The 22,379-nt window shown below is 42.3% G+C and overlaps 1 protein-coding gene across 7 annotated transcripts in view; it reads left to right on the top strand.

The window, feature by feature from the left end:
• Positions 1 to 22,379, top strand: part of si:ch211-171b20.3 (uncharacterized) — a 152,291-nt gene that overhangs the window by 4,352 nt on the left and 125,560 nt on the right. For 3 of the 7 annotated variants that reach the window (XM_067980442.1, XM_067980455.1, XM_067980453.1), the window contains exons 2-4: positions 9,480 to 9,578; positions 14,319 to 14,402; positions 19,901 to 20,084. The exons of 1 other annotated variant lie outside the window; for it this stretch is intronic. In XM_067980442.1, the coding sequence (XP_067836543.1) occupies positions 9,480 to 9,578; positions 14,319 to 14,402; positions 19,901 to 20,084 (367 nt within the window). The remainder of the gene's footprint in view (positions 1 to 9,479; positions 9,579 to 14,318; positions 14,403 to 19,900; positions 20,085 to 22,379) is intronic. 3 more of the 7 variants (XM_067980450.1, XM_067980456.1, XM_067980454.1) reach the window with 3 other exon arrangements.

Here is a 22,379-nt window from a genome sequence, read left to right as displayed (position 1 = left end):
CTGCCCATTTTAAATTTTACATGGGAACAATCCCAGTCTCTAACGAACTATTAAATATGTAAGCCAGGGGCTCACTTACCACATCCCCCATTTCTTTGAGCATCCTAGGGTGAATGCTGTTAGGGCCAGCAGCCCTATCAGATTTAATATCCTAAAGTGAAGAGTGAAGTGATACGTTGTCAGCCAGATTACCGAGTGGATGATTCTACTTGGCAACCTCCTGCAGTCATCATCATTGTGGCTGCCAGTTTCCAAGTCAGTTCAGGGCACTCCATGTGACAGAAGCAGCTGAGTGCACTAGACGCAGCAACGACTCTGGGCTCTTGACAGCAACTTGGCTGTAGTGATGACGACCTGTGAACCAAAGCTAGCTGCTCCCCTACCTGAGCTGTTCCAGTACAGCAATGACATTGTCATTGACTCCACAATATGGAAGATTACCCAGGTACGTCCTAACCAAAAAAATAGTGCCTTCCAGCGATACCTGCTCACCAATAACCTGTTCGCTGATGCTCAGTTTGGGTTCCACCAGAACCACCCTGCTCCAGACCTTATCACAGCATTAATCCAAACATCGACGCAGGAGCTGTATACCAGAGGCGAGGTGAGAGTAGCTGTACTCAACATCAAGGCAGCGTTCACCCGACTATGACACCAAGGAGTCCTGGCAAAAATGAGCTCAATGGGGATCAAAAGGAAAACTCTCCTTTGATCAAAATCATAACTGATGGAAAAGAAGGTGGTTATGGCTGTTGGAGACAAACATCGCAACCTGAGGACATCGCTGCGGGGAGCTATCCTCGGTCCAAACATCTTCAGCTGTTTCGATGACCTTCCCTCTGTCATAAAGTCAGGAATGGGGCTGCTCGCTGACAATCTCAGTGTTCAGCTCTACCACCTACAAGGCTCAAGTCAGGATTGTGATGGAATACTCAACAGTTGCCTGGAAAGGTGCAGCTGCAACAACACTCAAGTAGCTAAACATTATCCAGGACAGAGGGTGCAGATCATGCAACATGCTATCACTGGACTTTGACATCCAACTCCTGCACTGTAACTGCAGTATGTGCAATCTAAAACATTCAATGCAACCACTCACCAAGGTTACTTTGACTGCACTTTCCTTCTCTGTAGTAGGAGTCACAAATGCAGCAATGTCATAGGAACATGGTCACTTCTAAGTTCCTCTCCAAGTCACACACATCCTGACTTGGACATATATTGCTGTTAGTCAGTTGTCTCCAGGTCAATATCTTAGAGTTCCATACCTACACCACTACCACAGGGATTGAAGCAGTTTGAAGAGAAGGCCCTTCATCGCCTTCTCCGAGCAACTAGGGCTAAACAATAAATGTGGCCTTGGCCAGTGTCATTGATATTCTGAGAACATATATAAATATATTTTAAAAAATTACTTTCAAATTTAAATTTTTGCACTAAATTATCACAATTTCAACCACACACTTGCCGTTTATCCTTGCACTGAAACCCTGTGATTAGAGCTTATGCATTCCAGCACTGCTAACACTCCGAGTCAAAATACTGTACCTGTAACTAATGTAATGTTACTGGTCTATTGACATTGTAAAGATGAATTATGGCACCACCTACAGGCTTAACAGATTTTGCAGGTTAATGTTAACACCTTTAAAATGGGCTCCCCCATTGGCAAGCTTTGACATGAGTTTTCAAATGGATTGTTGCGACCCACTCATTTTAAAAAATACTAGTTGATTTTCTGTGGCAGTGCACAAAAGCCAATTCAAATTTTTCATGTCAAACTGTGTTAGATGGTGGGGGATAAAGGAAACAATGTTGGTGAGTGAGGGAGGAGGAGGAGGCAAATAGCGGGAGAGGTGGGGGGGGCAGGTGAGAGGAAGAGGGAGTAGATGATGGGAGGGTAGTGGGATTGAGGCATGGAACAGTCCCTAGGGGAGGAGTTAGCAAAATCGGGGGTGGGGGGGGGCGCGGGAGGTTGCTGTGGATGGGAAATGCAGTCGGGTGTAGCGATAGCTGTAAGAAGGAACTGCAGCCATTTTCAGGAGAGGGGGAAGGGGGGAGTGTTTGACAGCCTGTGGTTAGGTTGGAATTAGGAAATTAAGTCAGCAAGATGGGGTGGTGGGGAGAAGGGATTGAAATCTTGTTCAACGGGAAGGGGAGGTGACTGAAATCTATGTGAAGGGGAGAGAGAGGTTTGAATGGGTTATAATTGTTCAGGAGGCAGTGGGGGGGGGGGGGGGAATCCGATACCTCTGTTCAGTGTCAGATTCCTGTTGCCTGCTTGGAGAATTTGGGGATTCTTGGTACCGTGATTTTTACATGAAAGTCTGATGCTTGGAATTCCTGTATGTTTCAGTGAGGTGCTGTCATATTAGGTTCAGCCCGATTGTGATCAGTTGGTCATGTAATGTTACATTTACAATGCTAATAATATTACTTTTATAATCTTGAGATTTCTCACTTTTTAATGTATAATTAGTGGGCACGTGTAGCAATTACATTCTCTACCACTTTTGTCATGGAGCAGGACTTTGAGACTGGCATGAGGGAAGTGGGGTGAGAGGGCAGGCTATTGGAGAGGAAGTGTGGGGACTGGGGAGGAAATGAGTGAGTGAATGCTGGAAATAGGTAGGTGGAAGTGAAGGGAATTGGGAGAGCGGGAAGTGAGCAGAGTGGAAATGCAGCAGCCATGGAGATGGAGGATGAGATCATAGAAGGTGAATCTAGGGAACTTGTAGCAGGAAGGAATAGAGTAGAGGATAGGGCATGATAGACATGAGTAAGATTGCCAAACAGAATGAGACAGGTTTGGGTTATATGTATATAAATTCACAAAGTAATGTGAATAAAATTGGTGAGCTAGAAGCACAAATTGCTGTGTGAGGTGTGATATAATATTATTAGAGATGTTGCTTAGGCTAGGACTTGATTAGGAGCTGAATATTCCTGGTTTAAAAAATTGAGGAGGAATAGAATTGAGGAAAAAAGGAGGTGTGCAGTATTGATCAAAGATTCCATTTAAAACACTAGAACATGAGGATAATATAGAGGATGATACAAAAGCTGAATCTTTTTGGTTAGTGTTAAGGAACATGAATGGAAATGCAACTCTGTTGGGACTATATTATATATTGCCAAACACTGGAAAAGTGATCAAGGAAAAGCTAGGTAGACAAGTTAGAGAAAAATGCAAGAGCATCTTGCATTTTTATGGGTGACTTTTAATTACCCAAAGATTGATTGTAAGGTAATGTAAGTTGCAAATAATGGGAGGGTTTCTGCAATGTGTCCAGGACTGCTTTCTAGATCAGTATATTCTTAGTCTAACAAGAAGAAGGGGAGTGCTAGATTTGGTTCCAGGAAATTAAGCAGGACAAATAGGTAATGTAAGGATGATATGCCCTGTGAGAAGTGCCTCATACACCAAGCCTGCTGCTTTTTATGCAATCTCTCAGTTTGGTTCAGGTCAGCAGGTTTTAATGTGTGAAGTCCAAGAACATATCCAGATATAGACTGGGGAAAAAACAGTGTAAAGGGCAAAGAGAGGGAGGAATTCCTGAAATATGTACGAGAACTTTCTTGATCAATATGTTTCCAGCCAACAAGGAAGGAAGCAGTGCTGGATCTAGTTCAAGGGAATTAAGTGAGGCAAGTGGAGCATGTTTCAGTGGGAGAGCATTTGGGAAACAGTGATCACAGTATCATTAGGTTTAGAGTAGTTATGGAAATGGACACGGGACAATCAAAGGTGAAAATACTCAACTGGGAGAGGGCTAATTTCAGTGAGTTGAAAAGGGATCCACCCCAGGTGGATTGGAAACAAAGATTGGCAAGTAAAACAGTAAATGAGCAATGGGAGGCCTTCAAAGAGGAGATAGTTCGGGTACAAACTAGATACATTCCTATGAGGGGGCTAGGAAGAGCATCCAAAACTAGAGTTTCCTGGATGACTGAAGAAATTGTGGTTAAAATGAAACAAAAAAAGGAGGCTTATGCTAAATGTCAGGTTCATAATACAGTGGAGAATCAAGCTGACTGCAGAGGAAAACTGAAAAAGGAAATAAGAGGGCCAAAGAGAATGTATGAGAAAAGATTAGCAAGTAACATAAAAGGGAACATCGTGGTCTTTTTATAAACATATAAAGAGTAAAAGGATAATCCCACATAAGAGATTAGTGTGCAAAATTAAAGCACATGGGATTGGGGGTAATATACTGGCATGGATTGAAAATTGGTTAACAGACAGGAAACAGCAGAGAGTAAGAATAAATGGGTCTTTTTCGGGGTGGCAGGCAGTGACAAGTGGGGTACCACAGGGATCAGTGCTTGGGGCCCCAGCTATTCACAATATATATCAATGATTTGGATGAGGGAACCCAATGTAATATTTCCAAGTTTGCTGACTATACAAAACTAGGTGGGATTGTGAGTTGTGAGGAGGATGCAAAGAGGCTTCAAGGCGATTTAGACAAGTTGAGTGAGTGGGCAAATACATGGCAGGTGCAGTATAATGTGGATAAATGTGAAGTTACCCACTTCAGAAGGAAAAACAGAAAGGCAGAGTATTATTTAAATGGTGATAGATTGGGAAATATTGATATACATACGGACCTGGGTGTCCTTGTATACCAGTCACTGAAAGCAAACATGCAGGTGCAGCAAGCATTCAAGAAGGCAAATTGTATGTTGGCCTTCATTGCAAGAGGATTTGAGTACAGGAACAAAGATGTCTTTCTGCAATTATACAGGGCCTTGGTGAGACCACACCTGGAGTATTGTGTGCAGTTTTGGTCTCCTTACCTAAGAAAGGATATACTTGCCATAGAGGGAGTGCAGCGAAGGTTCACCAGACTGATTCCTGGGATGGCAGGACTGTCTTACGAAGAGAGATTGAGTCGACTAGGCCTGTATACACTAGAGTTTAGAAGAACGAGAGGGGATCTCATTGAATCGTATAAAATTCTGACCGGGCTAGACAGACTGGATGCAGGGAGGATGTTTCCCCTGGCTGGGGAGTTTAGAACGAGGGGTCATAGTCTCAGGACACGGGGTAGGAAATTTAGGACTGAGATGAGGAGAAATTTCTTCACTCAGTGGGTGGTGAACCTGTGGAATTCTCTACCACAGAAGGCTGTGGAGGCCAAGTCACTGAACATATTTAAGAAGGAGCTAGATAGATTTCTAGACACAGATGGCATCAAGGGGTATGGGGAGAGAACAGGAATATGATATTGAGATAGATGATCAGCCATGATCATATTGAATGGTGGAGCAGGCTTGAAGGGCCGAATGGCCTACTCCTGCTCCTATTTTCTATGTTTCTATGTCAAAAGAAAGGGCTCATTAGGTCCAAAAAGGAAATCTTGTGGAGGCAGAGGGTGTGGCTGAGGTATTAAATAAGTATTTTGCATCTGTCTTCACTAAAGAGGATGCTGCCAGTGTTACAGTAAAGGAGGAGGGGGTAGAGAAATTGGATAGGTTAAAAATAGATGAAGAGGAGGTACTAAAATGGTTGGCAGTGCTCAAGGTAGAAAAGTCACCAGGTCCAGATGGGATGCATCCTCAGTTACTGAGAGAAGTAAGGTTGGAAATAAGAGGCTCTAGCCACAATCATTCAATCCTCCTTGGATATGGGAATGGTGCCAGAGGACAAGAGGGTTGCAAATGATACATCCCTGTTCAAAAAAGAGAGAAATATAAACCAGATAACTGCCGGCCAGTTAGCCTAATATTGATGGTGGGGAAACTTCTAGAAATAATAATCCGAGACAAAATTAATTGTCACTTGGAAGAACATGGGTTAATAAATGACAGCCAACATGGATTTGTTAAAGGAAAATTGTAGCTGACTAACTTGATTGAGTTCTTCCATGAAATAACAGAGAGGGTTGATGAAGGTAGTGCGGTTGATATGTATATGAACTTTCAAAAGCCGTTTAATAAAGTGTCGCATAATAGACTTGTTAGCAAAATCCAAGCCCATGGGATTAAAGGGACAGTGGCAGCGTGGACACGAAATTGGCTGAGAGACAGAAAGCAGAGCGTAGTAGTGAACGATTGTTTTTCAGACTGGAGAGAAGTGTACAGTGGTGTCCCCCCCCCCCCCCACCACCACCAGGGGTCGGTATTGGGATCACTGCTTTTTTTTAATGTATGTTAACGACCTGGACATGGATATGGAGGGCATAATTTCAAAATTTGAGGATGACACAAAGCTTGGAAATGTAGTAAACAGTGAGGAGGAAAGTAGCAGACCTCAGGAGGACATAGGCAGACTGGTGAAATGGGCTGACACAGATGAATTTAACGCAGAGAAGTGTGAAGTGATGTATTTTGGAAGGAAAAATTACGAGAGGCGGTATAAACTAAATGGTACAATTTGAGAGGGGGTGCAGGAACTGAGTCCTGGGGGTGCACATACACAAATCTTTGAAGGTGGCAGGGCAAGTTGATAAGGCTGTTAAAAAAGCATACAGGATCCTTGGCTTTATAAATGGAGGCATAGAGTGCAAAAGCAAGGAAGTGATGGTAAATCTTTATAAATCATTGGTTTGACCGAGCTAGAGCATTGTGTCCAGTTCTGGGCATCACACTAGGAAGGATGTCAAGGCCTTTGAGAGGGTGCAGAGGAGATTTACCAGAATGGTGCCAGGGATAAGGAAATTCAGTTATGTGGAGAGACTAGAGAAGTTGGCATTGTACTCTATAGAGCAAAGAAGATTAAGGGGAGATTTAATAGAGGTGTTCAAAATCATGATGGGATTTAATAGAGTAGATAGGGAGAAACTATTTCAGCTAACAAGAGGGTTGGTAACCAGAGGACACAGATTTAAGATAATTGACAAAAAAGCCAGTGGAGAAATGAGAATTTTTTTTTACTCTGCGAGTTGTTATGATTTGAAATCTATTGCTTGAAAGGGTGGTGGAAACTGATTCAAAATTAACTTGCAAAAGGGAAGTGGATATATACTTGAAACAACAAAATTTGCAGGGCTACGGGGAGTGGCACTAATTGGATAGTTCTTTCAAAAAGTCGGCACAGGCACGATGGGCCGAATGGCGGCCTCCTGTGCTGTATGATTCTCTGATTCTATATTGGTGCTAGTTGAGGTTCAGAGTTGTCACCATCATACAGAACCTGAGTTCAAACCGGAGACCTAGGAGATAGGGAGCGAGATGGGGCCTGTTAAAAGTGGCATCAACTGGGGAGCCGAATTGCACCTTGTGCAGTGTAGGGGGATTCTGACAGTAGTTACAGGATGGATATCAGCAGGTTATAGGATTACTACTAGTTACAGGTAGGAATGGAGTCAGTGGCTAGGGAACGGAGTTTGTGGTGGGGACCGAAGACAATGACTTAGATCTTCCCAATGTTTAGTTGGAGCAAATTTTTGCTCATCCAGTGCTCATCAGAATTCCCTGGATTCTAGAACGGTCCCCACTATTCAAGAAAGAAGGGGGAAAGAAAACAGGGAACTATAGGCCAGTTAGCCTGACATCAGTAGTAGGGAAAATGCTAGAATCTATTAAGGACGTAGTAACAGGGCACTTAGAAAATCATAATATGATTTAGGCAGAGTCAGCATGGTTTTATGAAGGGTAGATCGTATTTGACATCTATTTGAATTTTTTGAGCGTGTAACTAGCAGGGTTGATAAGGGAGAACTAGTGGATGTAGTATATTGGATTTTCAAAAGGCATTCAATAAGGTGCCATACAAGAGGTGGTTATATAAGATGGGATTGGGTAATATATTATCATGGATTGAGGATTGGTTAAAACAGAGCAGGAATAAACGGGTCATTTTTGGGTTGACAGGTTGTAACTAGTGGGTGCCGCAAGGATCAGTGCTTTGACCTGAGCTGTTTACAGTATATATCTATGACTGAGATGAGGGGACAGAGTGTAATGTATCCAAGTTTGCTGATGATACAAAGCTCGGTGGGAAAGTAAGCTGTGAGGAGGACTCAGAGTCTGCAAAGGGATATAGGTAGGTTAAGTGAGTGTGCGAGAAGGTGGCAGATGGAGTATAATAAGAAATTATCTACTTTGGTAGGAAGAATAGAAAAGCAGAATATTTTTTAAAAGGTGAGAGACTAAGAAATGTTGGTAGTCAGAGGGATTTGGGTGTCCTTGTACACGAATCACAAAAAGTTAACATGCAGGTACATCAAGCAATTAGGAAGGCAAATGGAATGTTGGCCTTTATTGCAAGGGGGTTGGATTATAAGAGTAAGGAGGTCTTGCTACAATTATATAGGGCCCTGGTGAGACCACACCTGGAGTACTGTGTTACCTAAGGAAGGATATACTTGCCTTAGAGGGAGTGCAACAAAGGTTCACTAGATTGATTTCTGGGGTAAGAGAGTTGTCCTATGAGGAGAAATTGTGTAGAATGGGTCTATGTTCTCTGGAGTTTAGAAGAATGAGAGGTGATCTCATTGAAACGTATAAAATTCTTAGAGGGCTTGATAGGGTAGATGCTGAGAAGCTGTTTCCCCTGGCTGGAGAGTCTAGAACTAGGGGTCACAGTCTCAAGATAAGGGATCAGCCATTTAGGACTGAGATGAGGAAACATTTCTTCACTGAGGGTTGTGAATCTTTGGAATTCTTTAACCCAGAGGGCTATGGATGCTCAGTTGTTGAGTATATTCAAGACTGAGATCAATTGATTTTTGGAAACTAAGGGAATCAAGGGATATGGGGATAGGGCAGGAAAGTGGAGTTGAGGTAGAAGATCAGCAATGATCTTGTTGAATGGTGGAGCAGGCTCAAGGGACTGTATGGTTTACTCCTGTTCCTATTCCTTATGTTCTTAAAATCCTTTGGCAGCCTTTGCTGCAGAGGAAATAATCTTGATATTTCAAGTGTCACGTTATAACTCTAGCTTCTCATTTTTGGCTTCATTCTGGTGAATTTGTGCTGTATGGTTTTAATGGTTTTTTTTCTGTAATGGAATGCATAGAGCTGCACACAGTACTCTTTGTGGCCTAACCATCGTCATTACCTCTCTACTCTTTTATTCTATTTCTAAAATCCAAAGATACATTAAAAGTATTGTATATAGTGCATACCACCGTACACTTCCTGTAACATGTTTGTGTAACATTTTCCATACAATTGTTGCATAATACATTTGAGTAATATTTCCTGTGACACTGTGTCAATCTTAATCATAGGCAATTTGTATTCTAACATGAGCAAATTTGTTAAGCAATATTATTCTACCAGACCTTATTGGGGCATTCTTCTCACTTGACTCTCACCGCTGACTACTCCTTTTTCAAGAGCTTCAGCAGACCATGGACAAGTAGGTTAAAACAAACTAAAAATAATTGAACAGTACACAACTAGGTGTAAATATATGGAAGTTTAATTTTAAAAAAATGATTCTTACAATTAGGATAATTGCACATTCTAACTCCTGAAATCCAAACTTCTTCATATGCAAATTAATCTTAAAATACTGTGTGTTTCAGCTTCCTCTTTCCAAGAATATACCAATTCCACACTATCTCCAACTTGTTTTATGACCTGTCAATCAAACAAATCCAAGATTCTCATCTACAACCTGATCTGTAAGTGAATTCAGAATTTCAAGATTACAGAGCATTCACATTCAATCCTTAAGGGGATACACAACTATATTCTATTTTACTTGGTATAATAGGGTAAATCTTTCACTTGTGTGCTTCTGGTACAGAGCCTAGCCAGCTGGTAGTGCACAGCCCACGATTTCCTGCATATTCATTTTAATGGATAGTCCTGGGCTGTTGCATATGATTTCCCAATATGTGCCTCCAGTGGGAGAGGCTTCATGCTGGGAGTGCACAAGTGAAAAATTTACTCTAATGTGCCTGCCATTATAAAACAGTACATTTGATTTACTGTGAGAGAGATATTTGTGTTTAGCAAGTGTCAGTCTCACACCAGATGTCATCCATCATTACAGATGCAAAACAATTACTTGTTTTTAAAAGGGAATGAAAGTCAGTCATTGATCTGGAGCATGAAATTTACAAGCAATTACAACTGCCCTTTGATTGTCCTCAGCAGTTTGTAAGTAGCTACAATTAATTTACTTGGATTTAGAGTAGTTGCCCGAACTGCACAGTTCAGGTTAGCAGCTGAACACCATAACCATCCTCTATACTCGTATGTAATAGAAGATCTGCTATTACCTAGAATAAGTCCACAATGCACAGGACTATGAGAACTTGCTGCTACCAAATATAGTAAATTAACAATGCACAGTTAGTATGTTAATCCTCTCTCTAAAAGATAAATTTGTTCCTGACTGCCTCTATCCTAATTCCTCTCAGCACTCTCAATACAGGAGAAGATAGTATCTAAATATTTGGTTTTCTCCAAAGGCCGTTTTGTAAGGAGTTTATTTTGACTCAATGGCTGAGGAAGTGAATAATGTTTCCAAAATTTTACAAGTGCTACAGGATCGTAGGGAATAAATTAATGACCTCAATGGGTGGCAAGATAAAAACTGAGTATAAGGCCTCAAGATATGTCCTGAGATGTTGAGGAAAAGCACTTTGAGAACATGATTACCGAGCAGTTTCATCTATTCCAAGAGGGAAAATATATACTTCTGCAGAGTTTCAGAAACCAAGTGTAAAATATTTTTTTAAAATTCATCCCATTCAGTACAAGTTGTTTCAAAGCAGTGTTAACCTTGATCAGCTTGCCAATGGATGTGTGCAAAGTTATTAATTCATATGAATAAGGTCCAATGTACTTAACTATGTAAATTATTTTTTTGCCATTCTGGTGTCTGCAAAAAGACCTGCATATACAGGGCTTGTTTAGCATAATATCTTTAATGGAACAGACTCCTCCATGAATTCACAGAGGAGACATCCTTATCCTGTTCTGCTTGTATATTTCTAACTCTCGGTAAAGGATGATGTAAAGACACAAGGAACCTCAAATCCTTAGACCAGTGGAACCAAGGTATGACACAGAAGATGTGTTACTCAAAGGACATAGTCCGTTTCATCCATACATAGAATGTACAGCACGGAAACAGGCCATTCAGCCCAACAGGTCCATGCCAGTGTTTATGCTGCACACGAACCTCCTCCCTCCCTGCTTCATCTAACCCTATCAGCATATCCTTCTATTTCTTTCTCCCTCATGTGTTTATCTAGCTTCCCCTTAAATACATCTACGCTCATCGCCTCAACTACTCCTTGTGGTAGCGAGTTCCACATTCTAACCACTCTCTGGGTAAAGATGTTTCTCCTATTGGATTTATAACTGACTGTCTTATATTTATGGCCCCTAGTTCTGGTCTACCCCGCAAGTGGAAACATCATCTCCACGTCCACCCCATCAAGCCCCCTCATAATCTTAAAGGCCTCTAGCCTGTCACCCCTCAGTCTTCTCTTCTCCAGAGAAAATAGCCCCAGCCTGTTCAATCTTTCCTGATAGATTATACCTATCAGTTCTGGTATCATCCTGGTAAATCTTCTCTGCATCCTCCCCAGTGCCTCCACATCCATCCCATAATATGGAGACCAGAACCGTTCACAGAACCCCAACTGTGGTCCAACCAAGGTTCTGTATAAGTTCAACATACTGTGCTGCCAAGTGATTGGATGATCCTTCATTTATAAACATAGATCTTCTACCGGACCACCAGGTTCTTTCTAGAGCACACTGTACAAACTGGAAGGTCTGCAGTAATAAATCACAACAACCCCAAGACATATGCTGGCCCGTCAACATCTTCATTATGATTCTAAAGCCTGTTGGAGATGACCATCTGATCCATGAACAATATGTAGGGAAGTGTGGTAATGGCCAGATACACACTGACATGCAATAAGAGTGGGCATCGTTGGGAGATGAGAATAACTGGAAGGCCATAACTCTGGTGGGAAAGCAGACTGTCTCCAAGTTGTGCTCTCATGTTGCCATTCAGAGCTTTCTTGATTCATCTAAAGGTGAGGCTTCCGAGGCCCGATTCCAATTTTTCTGTGGCTGTGGTGGAGGTGGGTAATCCTTTGTAAATCTGTAAATATAATAAAATGACATTTTAATACACTTATTGCTAAAAATTTAGCTACATCATTAAATAAATTTAAAACAGAAATAGACAGTTTCCTAGAAGTAAAGGGAATTAGGGGTTACGGGGAGCGGGCAGGAAATTGGACATGAATTTAGATTTGAGGTTAGGATCAGATCAGCCATGATCTTATTGAATGGCGGAGCAGGTTCGAGGGGCCGATTGGTCTACTCCTGCTCCTATTTCTTATGTTCTTATGTAAAAGAGCAGATATTATTGAAAACATTGAATAAAAAGACAATATATGTCTATTTGGCACCTACTGTTTACATTAGTGCACAAAATTACTGTGCCAGGCTCATGTGATGACTCAACAAACTTATCCAGTGAGTAGCTGAGCCATACGAACCAAGTAGATTCCACGTGCAAACCTTTATCTGTGTTGAGTTAGCTGATCTCAACTGAAGTAGTAGTAATGGGGGAAGGGCGGCCTTCTTAGTATTCCTGGATTGGGAAGGAGAAAATCACTGAGTCCCCTACTACTGAATATTATCCAGCAACCCCTTTGTAAGCAAGTGTGTGTGGACAGCATCAGGTTCTGATGTGATTCCCTTCTAGTTCAGTAGCCTGCTCACACTCACTGTCAAGAGTAAGATAAAGGATGTCCCTTTGGAAGGCACCAGAGGGTATCCATTGCCCGTGCAAGGAATCAATATTTTGAAGAGGGAAAAGGAGAAAATTCCTTTTTTAAAATGAATTATTGTGGCATCCCATAGACGTATAACTTGTTTAAAGTATTAATGTAGTACCTAATTATGCTAACCTCGGATTGTACTGAAGGTAATTACACTGATATTTGTACTGGTTTTACAATAAAAGTTGATATTTAATTTGTGTAATTTTCTAGTCTTTGAAAGTAGTCTGTTTTTCCTACTTATCCCTCCCTTCTGCTCTGCTGTCACCTCACCCTTAAACTACCATCCATTTCCCCTCCCTCACTCCCACTTGCTCCTCACAAGACCAGAGGTGAGAGGTTTAGGGGGAGGGGCCTTTGTCCTATCATTTCCCCCCCCCTATCTGTTTCCCACCAAAGGGGCTTTATTGCTTTCAAAATCCAACTTGATTTTTTAATTAATAATTTAAATTAAGATAAAGAAAGAAACTCTCTCTTTCTGTCTGTCTCTCCCTTTGTCTCAGTCTTCAGTGTTAGCGATTAGAATGTTTATATTTCTGTCAACAAGGCACAGATGAGATAATTAGGGGCTTCTGTTTGTTTCAACATTCAACTCCAGTTCATTTTTCAAAAACATGAGAAATTTAATCAATACATTGAGCGGATATTGTAAACTTTGCCTAATAAAGCTTTTGAAATTTGTCCTCTAGCTTTTCTTCAAAATTATTTGATGCATAACTCAGCAGAATCTGCTTGAAACTAATTTAAAAAATTTCCAGCAATTCAGCTGACTGAACAGTACTGACAAAGCTGGGAAAATGGATACACTGCACATGCTCAGACTACATAATCTTCATTCAGTTTACAGAATTGTAGCTCAGGGCAAAAATATCAGCTGATATGCCTCTCTGGGAATTATTTGTGTGGACTGCACTGGAAGAGTTCTCCGCTGGGACCCAGTGCTAGTGTAATAAGTACTGCAGCAGCCAAACCATTTTTTTAATTTAAGAAGTCAAAAATAAAGATCTTTCTTGACAATAATAGCAGCCTGTCCTGTAAGACAGACAGCACCTACATGGCAGCTCAGGAAACTGTGCTGTCAGACTTTTTAATGGGGGCAGCCTGCCCCTAACGCTATTAGAGGATATCTGTTTGTAGAGCCATCTGACATTCATTTTCATATAATTTACATTATTGCGCCCTCTTCAAGCGCAGCCGGGTGCTGCAGCCGGAAAAGCATTGGAGGAACTTTGGGCCCAAAGTTCCATCAGGAACAGGGGCAAAGGATTAGCACCCACTTTTCCTCTGTTAATGCATTTCTCAGGTGCCGTATGGGAGTAAAGCAGAGGGTTTCTAGTCTACAAAGTCAAAACCCTGGCTTTTGGGACATTGGAGGCCTTGAAGTAAAAGCTTTAATGAAGACATTCAAAGACACAAAGGACTATTCAGTAGACAAACTTAATCATGTTATTGTGAAATATGTTTTTATTTTGAGTTCACCTAATTTTTGACATCAGAAATTTCAGTTAGAGTGGAAAAATGATAGACAATTGTTTTTTTCAAAAAGCATTGTAAGTAATTTGCAGGGGAAATATAATACAGCTCCATATTATTGTGTGACAGGGAGCGAAAACAGGTCACTTTTCAGTCTAACGTTGCAAAACCTATTAAAGCACCACCTGATGGCATGATGAGGAATAGTGTCTGGTAAGTATGGGCATTTTTACATTGGGATTCTCATAGGAAATGTTTATAGTTTTCAAAAGAGGTTCATGGTCCGTGTAAAAATATTAACATAGGTAGATGTGGATTGGAACCCTTCAGAGCTTTATTTGTTCACCCTCCAGGATATAATTGTAGCAGTCTCTGAGATATTTAGTTATGTGATGATTTTTAAGCCAGGTGTCCATACTCTTTTTAAGTATATTCCTGAGATGCAGAATCATAGAAATTTACCGCATAGAAGGCGGCCGTTCGGCCCATCGTGTCTGTGCCGGCCGAAAAAGAGCTCTCCAGCCTAATCCCACTTTCCAGCTCTTAGTCCGTAGCCTTGTAGGTTGTGGCACTTCAGGTGCCTATCCAAGAACTTTTTAAATGCGGTGAGGGTTTCTGCCTCTACCACCCTTTCAGGCAGTGAGTTCGAGACCCCCACCACTCTCTGGGTGAAAAAGATTCTCCTCAACTCCCCTCTAATCCTTCTATCAATTACTTTAAAATAAGAATAGCAAAAGTAATTCTGAAATTCAAAAAATGAAATGAAACATGAGCCTGGAAACTAGAGACGAGTTAGCTTAATAGGGGAAAATGCTAGAAAGCATTTTAGAGGATGTTATCAGCATTCATTAAAAGAATGAAGTGGCCTTAAGAGTTGAAGTGGATTTAAAAGTAGCAGGTCGTGCTTCAAAGATATACTGTAATTCTTTTGAGGAGATGAGGAAGTTGGTGTGCTAGGGCTGTTTAGTGATTTACTTGGATTAAAAAGTATTTGAGAAGGTTGAGTTTGATGAAATTAATGACAAGATACCCAGCTGGATTGAAACTGAGTTGATGGAAGCCAGAGTGCAATTGGCAAGAAAGCTCTGTTTGGGGACAGTGACTCGTAGAGTTGAGCAGAGATCTTTTTGGAGTTCACACTCCACATAAGTGATGTGTAGGGGAATACTTGTTGTATAATAATACATGCCCCCTCAATCCGGTTAAGCAATGTTTCCTTCCTTTCTTTCCTTGCTTAGTCAGTCCCTCTGTCTCCTCCTGCTCTTGATATTAACTCCCTATGTACAGCATCATGGAAATCCGCTAGTATCTGATTAAAAATCTTGGGCCCGATATTAGGAGGGAGGCGGGTTGGCAGCGGGGGGTCGACTGGGCGCATGGGTAACGCGCCCAGTGAATTCGGGGTGCTCCGCACACAATCGCAGCTTAATTGAAGGTACTTACCTTGGCTTCCGGGTTTCGCGCTGGAAAGCTGCGCAGCGGGCGGACTGCGCAGGCACATCATAAGCTGTCAGCTGAAGGAGCCCTATTTAAAGGGGCAGTCCTCCACTGACTGATGCTGCAGAAAATAGGAAAAATTACAGCATGGAGCCGCCCAGGGGAAAGGCTGCTCCCAGGTTTAATGATTCCTAGCTTCAGGTCTTGCTGGATGGGGTGAGGAGGAGGGGGAGGACAGAGATCTTCTCCCCGGCGGACGGGAGGAAGTGGCCTGCCTCTGCACCACCAACATATAGTGCGGGAGGCGCTTCAATGACCTAAGCAGGTCAGCCGAAGTGAGTACACTTACTCATTCCCCTACACTGCGTCTGCCACATCACCGCCCCCACCCCACATCTCCTTCTGCACTGCCAACACTACTCTATCACATCACTCCTCACACCCACTCAAAGCTCATCCTCATCTTACCTGCACTTACTCACCTTGCCAGTACTCATCTTACCACTACCACTCAACCCAATCCTCATACAATCTCGTGGCTCTATCTCACACTCACCTTCTCATGCATCTCTTTCACGGTCAGCCTCACTCAACCTGCCACTACCTGTGCTGCAACCACAGGGCATGCATCACATATGTGCAGTAGGAAGCGTACGGCAAACGTGTGGTGAGCATGAAGGGGATGCACAAGGGTGTTTGAGGGTTTGTCATGGTTTTTACTTATATTTGATTTCTGATCAACTCACATTACATATTATATTGTCACCACTACTGCCACGTCTTTGCAAATCTTGTCTGGTTTGTGCAATAATACCCTTTCCTGAGGATCACTATGAAGACCCACAACTGATTCCACCCATTGTGTCACTGCAGAGTGGGTATAGGTGTATTTGCAGGGTTCTTTTGTCCAGACGACTGAGAGACGTCGGCAATGTCTCCGGTGGCACCCTGGAAGGATGCGGGGGAGAAGTTGCTGAGGGCAGTGGTGACTTTGGCAGCGACAGGTAAGAAGATGATGCTTGAGCCAGCCGGGAGCAGCTCAGCATGAAGGAGGCTGCAGATGTCCACGACTACATGTCGAGTATGCACTGCTGCTCAGAGAGATCTAGGAAGCTGAGCCTTGGTCTGTAGACCCTGTGGCGAGGGTAGTGCCTTCTGTGACGCATCTCTCTCTGTGGTTGCCCTCCCTCCTGCTGTGCAGGTGGATGTGTCACAGCACTGTATTGTGGAGCTCCACGTGTCAGAGGTGGCCGGTGAGGCTGGTGATGCTGTTTGTCCTCCAAGGAGGTCATGACTGCAGCTACGGCGGCCCCCATCCGGAAGATGTTCATTTGAGGGGATCCGCAAAGTAGGTAAATGTGTCTGGACACCGGGGTAAGTGTGCAAGTTTGTGAATTTTATTGTTAGGAGGAGGGTGGTGGAGGCTAAACTTTGTCCGAAATGACAGAGTGGCCTCCTGCAATGAGTGATGGTCTCCCTCCCCCACCCCCCCATCTGTCAAATGGACCTTTGCAGCTGCCACAGGCTGATGGCTGCAACACGTCCATTTCAACTGGGAGTGTTTCCCCAAGTACGGGAAACAGTCTCAGTTGAGATGAAAATCCCACCCCTCCTAAAATATCATGTCAATCAGGTCTGCTAATGACTTGAAGTACCTACTTAATTAGTTTAAGTGGCATCCTGCTGGCTTTAATTGCCGGCGGGAGTCCCGCAAGCAGGGGCTCCGCGCGCATGTAAGTGCGTCACTGGTGTTTTATCAGTACATTAAGAACATGAGGATAGCTAAGGAAAGGATGGGACCTATCAGGGATGATAAGGGTAACTTGTCTGTAGAAGCAGAGGATGTGGGTAGGGTTTTAAATGAATATTTTGTTTCCGTATTCACAAAGGAAAGGGATCATCTGGACATAGTAGTTAAAGAGGAGAGGTGTGAAATATTGGATAAGGTAAACATTGAGAGAGGAAGTACTAGAGGGACTGGAATCCTTGAAAGTTGATAAGTCACCAGGGCTGGTTTCATTGTTTCCTAGGCTATTGAAGGAAGCCAGGGAGAAAATAACAGATGCTCTGAGGATCATTTTCCAATCCTCACTAGATACAGGGGAGGTACCGGAGGACTGGAAGACTGCAAACATAGTACCATTGTTTAAAAAGGGTACGAGGGAAAGGCCGAACAATTATAGGCCGGTCAGTCTTACCAGTGGGCAAACTATTAGAATCAATACTGAGAGATAGGATAAACTGTCAATTGGAAAGGCATGGTTTAATCAGGGATCGTCAGCATAGATTTGTTCAGGGAAGGTCATGCCTTACAAATCTGATTGAATTCTTTGAGGAAGTGACAAGGAGGGTGGTGCAGTGGATGTTGTCTACATGGATTTTAGTAAGGCATTTGACAAAGTCCCACATGGCAGACTGGTCAGAAAGGTAAAAGCCCATGGGATACAGGGAAATGGGGTGAATTGGATCCAAAATTGCCTCAGTAACAGGAAACAAAGGGTAAAAGTCGATGGATGTCTTTGTGAATGGAAATCCGTTTCCAGTGGTGTGTCACAGGGCTCAGTGTTGGGTCCCTTGCTGTTTGTGGTATATATTAATGATTTGGACTTGAATGTAGGGGGCATGATTGGCAAATTTGCAGACGACACAAAAATTGGCCGTGTAGTTGATAGTGATGAGGATAGCTGTAGACCCCCAAGAAGATATCAATGGGTTGGTGGAGTGGGCGGAAAAGTGGCAAATGGAGTTCAGCCCGGAGAAGTGTGAGGTAATGCACTTAGGGAGGGCAAACAGTAAAAGGGAATACGCAATAAACGGGAATATACAGAGGGGTAGAGGAAGTGAGAGACCTTGGAGTGCATGTGCACAGGTCCCTGAAGGTAGCAGTACAGGGATATAAGGTTGTGAAGAAGGCATACGGAATGCTCTCCATTATTAGCCAAGGTATAGAATACAAAAGCAGGGATGTAATGATGGAACTGTATAAAACGCTGGTAAAGCCACAGCTGGAGTATTGTGCGCAGTCCTGGTCACCACATTACAGGAAGGACGTAATTGCTCTGGAGAGAAGATTTACAAGAATGTTGCCAGGGCTTGAAAATTGCAGCTACGAGGAGAGATTGGATAAGCTGGGGTTGTTTTCCTTGGAGCAGAGGAGGCTGTGGGGTGACTTGATTGAGGTGTACAAAATTATGAGGGGCCCAGATAGAGTAGACAGGAAGTACCTGTTTCCACTGGCGGAGAGTTCAAGAACTAGATTTAAGCTGATTGGCGGAAGGATTAGAGGGGACCTGAGGAAAAACCTTTTTACCCAGAGGGTGGTGGGTGTAAGGAATTCGCTGCCTGAATTGGTGGTGGAGGAAGGGACCCTCAACTCTTTTCAAAAAGCACCTGGACCTACACCTAAAGTGCTGTAAGCTGCAGGGCTACGGACCGGGTGCTGGAAGGTGGGATTAGAATGGGCACCTGGTTGTTCTTCGAGCCGGTGTGGACACGATGGGCCGAATGGCCCCCTTCTATGCTGTATCTTTTCTATGGTTCTAACAAGTGTCCCCCTAATGGGAGCACCACAAATATAACTGGTACATGCAAACTAGAATTCAGTCAGCTCTTCTGATGGAATATTTTTCTTTAGTTTCTAATAGTTCATACTCTTTTTTTCCCCCATATTATTTGATAAACAGCTAGAGGTTAAATTTCAAAAGCTTTATTCAAGTAAAGTTTACCTTGAGCATTTTTGTGTGTGTGTGTGTGTGAGAAATGACAGTATTGTAGTGTAGGAGAGAGAGGAAAAAAAACATCATGCAAATTTTCAAAATAACTTAGATTATGGAGGAAATTAATGATCTCATCTATGAAGTAATTGCTAACACCTATGAAGCAGACAGAGAGGGGGAGAGATTTAAAATAGACAAGTTAAATTTTATAAGCAAACAACACATCTCTGAGGGAAATGGATAACAAAGGACAGTAGGAGAAGGAGAATGGAAATCGGTTGCTACGGGTGCCTCTTGCCATCTGCCCTTGGGGGCAGTGACTAGGAATGGGGGAGAAGGATGGAGGGTTAAGGGTGAGCAGATAGGTATAATATAGGGGTTGAGGGGGTAGTTCAAATGGGAAGAATTAGGGGTACCAATGGGGTGGTAGGAAAGGGAAGGTGAAGTGGTAGGGGACGCGATGGAAGTGAGGAGTAGAAGAGAAGTATGAGCCTTTAAGGGAAGGGATAGGAGCACTGAAAGGACATATTTTACCTGCAACCCCCATCCTAAAGGTAGTCTGCAATCGTTGGTGGCTCTTTTCCCTTCCACACTACGCATTGTCGCCTCTCATCTAAAAGAAAAGAAAAAGCCAAAAAGAGAAGAAAAACAAAGAGATGAGATGGAAGCAGAAGAGAAAGAAAAAGAGAGACATAAGCAGAAGAGGAACGACAGAGAAAAAAAGCAGCATCACAAAGACAGGGTAAGAGAGAGAACATTTTCTGTGACTTAATGTGTGCAATGCCACAGAAGATATACAAAACTGTTGGGAAGTGTGAGGTCATCTACTTTAGACCTAAGAAAGATAGATCAGAGTATTTTCTAAATGGTGAGAAGGAGAGAGATTTAGGGATCCATGTACAGAAATCACTAAAAGCTAGTGGACAAGTACAAAAAATATTCAAAAAGGCTAATGGAATGTTGCCCTTTATCTCAAGGGGCTGAAATGCAAAGGGGTAGAACTTATGTTACAGTTATATAAAGCTCAGGTTAGACCCCATCTGGAGTACTGTGTTCAGGTGTGGGCACTGCACCTCAGGAAGGATATATTGGCTGTGGAGGGGCTACAGCGCAGATTTACCAGAATGATACTAGGGCTAAAATGGTTTAATTATGAGGATAGGTTGCATAGACTAGGCTTGTGTTCCCTTGAGTATAGAAGATTAAGGGGTGATCTAATTGAGGTGTTTAAGATGATTAAATGATTTGATAAGGTTGATAGAGAAACTATTTCCTCTACTGAGGAAGTCCAGAACAAGGGGGCATAACCTTAAAATTAGAGCTAGGCATAATGGAAATCTGGAATTCTCTTTTCCCACCCCCACCCACCCCCCCCCAAATGCTGTTGAGACTAGGTCAGGTGAGAATTTCAAAACTGAGATTTATAGATTTTGTTAGGCAACAGTATTAAGGGTTATGGAACCAAGGCGATTAAACCGAGTTAAGATATAAATCTGCTGCAATCTAATTGAATGGCGAAACAGGCTTGAGGGGCTGAATGACCTACTCCTGTTCCTCTATTCCTATGACTAGAAATATAAAATCAAAAGTTACATCTGTGTACTTTCCTGTTGTCAGGTTTTTGTTATACTTGTGTCAACTTTTCCCATTATAAATTCCTATGTCTGCATTTATAATGGGAACTCCATGCACATTTGTCACGATTATCGTGCAATCAGGAGACTGTGGAGGAAATTTGAGTTGTCTGCCAGTTCAGTTGCCATCTTGTTTTTGTATTATTTTTGCCTCTTGGGTAAGTGAATTTTAAAATTAATTTGAAACTTCTTAAATGTTTGTGTTTAATCTTCTTTCTTCCCTTTGTTTTATTCTCTTTACTGCTGTTTTATGTGAATAATGATCTTGCTGCAACCACTTTGCTACATGGCTGCTCCTGCTTGAGCTCTGCCACTTTGCAGTTTCAGCCCATTATCAAAAGTCCCTGTCTTAAAAACCAATGCTTCCCACGCTTGTCCAGTCTTGTAGTTCTCAATTTGGCATTGAGATCAGTTCTCGACCACCAGGCCATACTTTGCTGCCACTTGTGCATATTCTTGCATTTGCCAGTCCAGTGTTTCTGCAGAAATGAGACAACATGCTGAGGAATGTAGTTAAACAATTTAACACGTCCTGACCCAATTTGCATATATCCATTACAAGGTATCCAAAAAGGCAATGCTCTGTTTTTGAACAGGCAATTGTGTGCACTTATACTGTGGATTGTGTATATTTCCCTTCGGTGTCGCTTCATGGTGGAAGTTCCTGACTGGACATTATGCACCATGGACATGACAAAGCTATCTCAGTTTGCTTTTCATGACCAGGAACCTAGCTGCAGCCAGGGTAGTGAGGGATAATTTCATTGAGGAACATTTCATAAATACTTTCAATACTATAAAGCTTTCCTATATTCTAATACTCCAGAGTATTTGTTATAACCTTTTGGTGACAGACAGAACTCTGTCAACATCCCTCTCAAAATAAATATCAATTACTGATCATCTTGCGGCAATGAAATGTGATTTTATAATTGACCTGAGATTTTCATACAAAATGTGAAGAAAAGAAAGAAGGCAAATGTTGAGTCAAGAAAAAAGAACATTATAAGGAAAACATTATTTATACAAACAAAATTGCCGTAATTTTGGATGCAATCACCCCGTGAAATATTAGCATAATAACTTGTCACAGTAGTGGAACTCTTGCTGCTGTACACTGACATAGTCTCACCCCTGTCTGCAAGGTCGAGTCATTTAAATTGTTAGAAAATGCTTTCTGTGCACATGGACTCAGTGTGACTGAGCAGTCTTCACTGTTAAGGGCTGCTGGAAAAAAATTAAAGGGATGCAGGGACTTAAAGGTAAGTGGTTGCATGGGGGAAGGGGGAATATTTTTTCAGCATTTAGAAAGGCTGAAAATAGTTTTTAAAAAAAAATTCAGCCTTTCCAAATGTTGAATGGGAGAGGAGAAGAAGTGATAAACTAAAAGCATTTTTAAGTTT

Source organism: Heptranchias perlo, chromosome 3 (assembly GCF_035084215.1).
Source record: "Heptranchias perlo isolate sHepPer1 chromosome 3, sHepPer1.hap1, whole genome shotgun sequence".
Taxonomy (NCBI): Eukaryota; Metazoa; Chordata; class Chondrichthyes; order Hexanchiformes; family Hexanchidae; genus Heptranchias; species Heptranchias perlo.
Note: the sequence above shows the minus strand (reverse complement) of the source record. Positions and strands in the feature narration are given on the sequence as shown.